The following is a 6,143-nucleotide window of genomic DNA, read 5'->3' as shown; positions in this document are numbered from 1 at the left end:
AAAAATATTTTGAATGTTCACGAGCTCTGGGTGTTTTCTTTTTTTTTTTATTTTCACCAAAATCAAGGGAAAATGCTTTTGAAAGCTTTTAGCAACTTTTGTAACTCGCAACGAAACTGTCACAAACAGCACGCAGACGCCTTGAGTCCGTCTTCCGCGGCGGTTCTCGCCCCGCCTCTTCCGCCAGATGCAGGCGCCGATTGGTCCTTATTGTCGGTATAAGATACCGCGCGCAGGCGCGGGGCTTCCTCTCCTCAGCTGCCTTCAAGGTGCTCGGTTCTTCCGAGGAAGCTAAGGCCGCGTTGGGGTGAGGCCCTCACTTCATCCGGCGACTAGCACCGCGCCCGGCAGCCGCCTGCTCAGCACTCTTCCGCACCATGGCCTCTGTCTCCGAGCTCGCCTGCATCTACTCGGCACTCATACTCCACGACGATGAGGTTACCGTCACGGTGAGTGCGGGCCCCGGCCGGCGGCGTGTGCGGCCTGCCCACTCCCAACCGCTCACCACTCTCGCGTCTGGCTCTTCCGGCCAGAACCGCGGTTGCGGACACCCCAGGTGTTTTCGGAGCCGGGCGGAAGCCCCTTGGGTGGGCCCAGGTGCGGCGTACCAGGGACCGCGAGCCACGTGCTGGCCCCCGGAGTGTTGGGCTTGAGGTTGTTATCTGGCTGTGAGAAACTTTACTTAGAAAAAATTATCCTTAGAGCACGGGCATCCTAATCCGCGCCTTATTTTATTTCTGGACACCACTTATCTCCTTTTGGTGTGATTGCAAAACATTGTTCGCCTTGAATTCCTTTGGTCTGATGTAATAGGCCTTGGGGTCGAGGTAGCGTGGTGTGGGAGAAAGCACTTGAGCGGTTCACTGTCGTGTTTCTCCTAACCCAGAATAGCTGCGTGATGAGGGCCAGCATTTTGTCCCTGTCTGAAATAACGATGAACTCACCGCATTGTAAAGTGTTTGGCAGAGGAGCAAATGCATTTATTTTGCTCATGGTAACGTTTAAGACCTGGTTTTTAAACTATGCTTACCTGAAATAAAAGATAGGATATTTGAACTGGATAAACATGGCTCTGTACACACGTTTTGAGTGATTTGCTTTTAATTTGCAGTATTTGGGTGACATTTAGGAAAGCTACACTTTTTTTTTTTTTATGGATTGGCATTTTATTTGTTTTAGGAGGATAAGATCAATGCCCTCATTAAAGCAGCTGGTGTAAATGTTGAACCTTTCTGGCCTGGCTTGTTTGCAAAGGTAAGGTGATTGTGGCAAAGTTGGGAAGACCTGTCTGCTGGCTTATTAGGGGCAAGTGTACGCACTTAAGGTGCCTTCAAGCGTCAGATAATTCACGCATTTCTATTGGGATGACATTAAGGCTTCATTATAACCCTCTTCTAATGGAAATTCAGTCAACCTTCTGTTGAGCACTTTGTTTTGGGTATGAGGCTGGGCTTCTGCCCAAGGAATTTTGGCGCTGGCTCCTTGCCATTGTACGGGTTACTTAATATCTGTCAAGTGAAGCTATTAATAACCCTAACTCTTTGGGTTGTATCTCTTGAAGGTGGAGGGTTTTGAAAAATTAAAAACACTGCCTATGTCATTAATAAATTCCTGTGGAAAAAGTCCTAGATTTGACAGTCTGGGATCAAATTTAGTGTTAAGAGCAGATGTGAAAAACAAAAACAATTTGTAAGAAAGCAGAAAAGGAGGAGTCTGAAAAACTTGAATTTTCTACCATCAAGTTTACAACTTTTTTTGAGACCAGTTTCTTCATATATGGGGGAAAGTAATTAGTTGGACATTTCTACTTAACTACAGCAACGTGTGACCTCTGAATCTGAATAGTTTTGCGAATAGTTATTTTTAAAACATTACAAATTGGCCAATCAAGTGAATCTTAAGTTATCACCAGGGAAAAGTCAGTCTTGGTTGAAAAAAAAAAGCAAACCAAAAGTTTGTCACTGGAAAAGAGGTGACTCCAGTAGAGGAGAAGTATGGTTTTGGGAACTGATATTTGGGCTGGTTGAGAAACAGCTGAGTATTGACCTGTGTGCATGTGTGTTGCAGGCTCTGGCCAATGTCAACATCGGGAGCCTTATCTGCAATGTAGGGGCTGGTGGACCTGCACCAGCAGCAGGTGCTGCACCAGCGGGAGGTCCTGCTCCCTCCACCACTGCTGCTCCAGGTAGGCGGCTTAAGTTTTTCCTTTGGAAGGGGGGTGGAGATAAAAAGAAAGTTGCATAGGCAAGACCATTCTTAATTTACTACAGGCGGATGGTATATGGAAGTCTTAAAACCTGAGGCATGATTGGGTGGTGCTGAGGGAATTCTAGGGTTTATTTTTTGCCATGAAGGTTGAAGGGTCTGGAGTTCTATCATTAGTTTTAAAATATTGAGAGGTGTGATTTTTTCACTCTTACCTACCTTTGTTTTTTTTAGCTGAGGAGAAGAAAGTGGAAGCAAAGAAAGAAGAATCTGAAGAATCTGATGATGACATGGGCTTTGGTCTTTTTGACTAAACCCCTTTTGTAACATGTTCAATAAAAAGCTGAACCTTTTGCTGTTGGTTTTGCCAGTAATTTTGGGATTTGGTCTGCAGAGTATCTCACCTCTGCAACAGTGGGTTTCAACATTTTCTAATGCTGTGAAACATGAGCTGGCTTTCCCTGCCAGGTGGGAAATATTAAACAGTCTTGACACTTCAGAATATGTCTAATAATAGCCTTGAGAACTGCACTGTGGGGATTGAGGGGTGGGGTGGATCAGAGTAGGTGCCCTGTTCAGATTTAATTGTGTAACTTTGTGGTTACAGGGCTTATCCCTGGACTTTCTAAACAACATCAAATGAGATTCCCTAGGGTTTACTATTTATTGCTTTCCTGGGCCAGGCACCTACCCAGAAGGCACACTTCACAAGCTGGGCAGTAGCTTGCCCAGCTACACAGCTACCAAATGGAATGTGCAGGACTCAAGGAAACATTAATATCACCTCAGAAGACCCTTATTGAAACCCGAGGGGCTGGAGCTGAGCACACCGAGTGATTCTCATAAAATGGCCCTATACACTAGAATGAAGACAATAGGAGTCAGAGGGTCCTATTTGCTCTTCATCATTTCCATTTCTGAATCTCATGTCCACTTTCATGAAACTGAGGACTTAACCTCGGCTAATTTTTTTCCCACTCCTCTTCTGCTATGTCTTAAGTATTAGCTGAGGGGCACTATATACTGGCAGTCAACATTCCACCTCAGATGGCTCAGCATAGCTCAGAAGTTCATAGGGCTGTTACCCATGGTGCTTTCTAAATGTGCTGTCTTGCCTCACCATCAAGGAGTGCCAATGATGTCCAGACAGAAAATAGGAACCACTGGGTCCCACAGTTTTCTCTTGCGTGCTTCCTCTTGGATGGAGTGATGGGGAGGGGTTTAATAATTAGCAAAAAGTATCTTTCCTTAGGCTCAAAATAACCCAAAGTAAAAGATAACATTGATAAAAGGTGAAGGATGTAAACAGTTCAGGACCTTGACTGAGATCAGTAGGTTGGTGATGTTATGGTCAGTGTTCTAATTTGGGGATTTTCATATATTACTTAAAAAGTGGCCATTGTGGAGCAATGTGTATATCACTGCTAGTCTCAAGTGTGTTATCTGTTCATGATATGATGTATGTCACAGATGAGGAACTGGAAGCTCAAGGTAACATGCTTGAGGTTACAAACTGGTAAATGGGTGGGGGTCTGATGGGATTAAAACAGTTTACTGGAGGTAGAGCAAAGATGGCTGATTAGGGAGAGGCTGGGCTCACGCGCGCACACACACACACACACCCAAAGAAAGAAAAAAAAAAAAGGAACAGGCAGAAACTCGAGCAGATTCTGAAGATCTGAGGGAGTGTTGTGCAACACCCAGGAAAGTGGGACAAAGAAGCTGCGGTGAGAGATCCTGAGTAACCCCCCTCAGCCCCAGCTCCTGGTTCCCCCAGCCTCCACTTGTGGTAGAAAGCTGCTAATCCCTGCTGGGCAGGCAGAAGCAGACTGAAAGGGCAGTAGAGGTTCACTACCTCAAGAACAGGGTAGGACATGGTCTAGCACTGTTCCACCTTTTGGCTGGCAAATTTGGACTGTGGGGACCCGTGGTTTGAACTCACCCAACCTGGCTTCCCTATGCCATTGCCTGGAGCCCACAGTTAAAAAGCCCTGCCTTTTGAGAAGAAATTTAAGTGTTTCGGTTTGCTAATGCTGCTGAAATGCAAAATACCAGAAATGGATTGGCTTTTTATAAAGGGGGTTTATTTGGTTACAAAGTTACAGTCTTAAGGCCATAAAGTGTCCAAGATAAGGTGTCAACAATCACATACCGTCACTGGAGGATGGCCAGTGGTGTCTGGAAAACCTGTTAGTTGGGAAGGCATGTGGCTGGCGTCTGTTCCCGAGTTCTGGTTTCAAAATGGCTTTCTCTGAGGACATTCTCCTCTCAGCTTCTGTGCGTTCTTCAAAGTGTCCCTCTTGGCTGTAGCAAGCGCACTCCTTCTGTCTGAGCTTTTATAGGGCTCCAGTAAACTAATCAAGGCCCACGCTAAATGGGCGGGGCCAGGCCTCCATGAAAATTTTCGAATCAGGGTTATCACCTACAGTTGGGTGGGTCACATCTCCAGGGAAACAATCAAAGAATTACAATCTAATCACCACTAATATGTCTGCCCACACAAGATTGCATCAAAGATAATGACGTTTTGGGGAACATAATACATTCAAACTGGCACACTAAGACCCCCAGACGGTTAGATGCACAGGAGCTGAAGAGGCTATGAGGGACAAGCCCAGAGACATTTTGGGAAATGCCATTTTGAAATGCAACCCAGGGCCAGCAGATGCCAGCCACGTGCCTTCCCAACTGACACAGGTGTTCAGATGCCATCAGCCATTCTTCAGTGAAGGTATCTTCCAGTTGATGCCTTAGTTTGGACACTTCTATGGCCTTAGGACTGTAAATTTGTAACCAAATAAACCCCCTTTATAAAAGCCAATCCATTTCTGGTATTTTGCATTCCAGCAGCATTGGCAAACTGGAACATATAGTAAAAATCTAATAGAACTAAAAACCTTTCCAGAGAATAACTTGAAATGTAGATATACATGTAGAATGCTAATATTTTATTCATTTGATATTTCCCGAGCCTCAATTTTGTCTTTGCAAAATGAGAATAATATTTACTTCATTTTGGGGGATGAACTGGATAAGTGACTATGTTTCTCAATGCTTGCTGGGACATCGAGGTTATTTTCCTTTTGTGTAAGACACATGGAGCACACCTTGTGCTCTTCAGCACCCTCATCTATCCCAACCAGGCAAGCTTTGGTTTTTCCTAACTAGTTTCACACTTCTGACTGTTCACCAAGCATACCTGTTACTTTGTTTAAACAAGCCTCATTCATTCATCCATTCATTTAATTCACCCTTACTATGCACCTTTCAGGTTGCCAGGTACAAATATCGGTATTCAGGCCCTGAGGTGGGAACTCTCACCCAGATGAGGACGGAATGTCCAGTCTTACACATTCGTTCATCCTAAACCAGCAGGCCGCGGGACTCCGCGGACATAACGCGAGGTGGCAGAAGCGTAGCGCGGCCCTGAGCCAGGCCAGGAGTGAGCAAGGGCATCCTCAGCAGGTGCAATGGCAGACGCAAAGGCCCGGAGGCCCGCAAACTTCCTTCCGGCACACGGGTCCCCCACTCACTGTGATCTATTACGTCCACATAACGTAGGATGAGGGAAAGATGCCGGATAAAGCGGCCTCACCTCACCTCGGCCTTAGGTCCACGAACAGCCACGAGTCTCACTGCTCCTGGCGCAAAAGCGTCGTCTGACCGCCCTCAAAAGTTTATATCCCACCATTCGCCAATCAACGAACGCTCTGGGCGGAAGGGGCGGGGGAGAGGCGGGGCCAGTGGCCGAGGGTGTCCGAGGGAAGCCGAACTTCTCAGTTGCGCTGAGCCCCTCTGTCCGCTAGGGGCGCGCTAAGCAAGTGCCCGTTAGCCTCGATCCCGGTTTTCAAGAGATTTTCTGTTTTCCTAAATTTCGCGGTCTGTTGGATAGTCAGTGAAGGCAACTAATCCCCTGTGAAACCTCTATGTCTGGAGAG

The 6,143-nt window shown here is 46.3% G+C and overlaps 1 protein-coding gene across 1 annotated transcript; it reads left to right on the top strand.

Moving 5' to 3' along the window:
- Nucleotides 1-235: 235 nt before the first annotated feature.
- Nucleotides 236-2,559, top strand: RPLP1 (ribosomal protein lateral stalk subunit P1). Its single transcript, XM_037835379.1, has 4 exons — nt 236-449; nt 1,180-1,254; nt 2,068-2,185; nt 2,440-2,559. Exons 1-4 carry the CDS (start codon nt 378-380, stop codon nt 2,517-2,519), a joined length of 345 nt encoding a protein of 114 aa, XP_037691307.1. The 5' UTR covers nt 236-377; the 3' UTR covers nt 2,520-2,559.
- The last annotated feature ends 3,584 nt before the right edge of the window (nt 2,560-6,143 follow it).

Source organism: Choloepus didactylus, chromosome 4 (genome assembly GCF_015220235.1).
Source record: "Choloepus didactylus isolate mChoDid1 chromosome 4, mChoDid1.pri, whole genome shotgun sequence".
NCBI lineage: Eukaryota > Metazoa > Chordata > Mammalia > Pilosa > Megalonychidae > Choloepus > Choloepus didactylus.
This window is presented reverse-complemented; position numbering and strand designations above follow the sequence as displayed.

Bases quoted from the DNA above. Each gene is read 5' to 3' on its own strand.
- RPLP1 (XM_037835379.1), top strand. From the start codon at position 378: ATGGCCTCTGTCTCCGAGCTCGCCTGCATCTACTCGGCACTCATACTC. The intron at 1,255-2,067 runs GTAAGGTGATTG...TGTGTGTTGCAG, and splicing joins GGCCTGGCTTGTTTGCAAAG to GCTCTGGCCAATGTCAACAT. The intron at 2,186-2,439 runs GTAGGCGGCTTA...TGTTTTTTTTAG, and splicing joins CTCCACCACTGCTGCTCCAG to CTGAGGAGAAGAAAGTGGAA.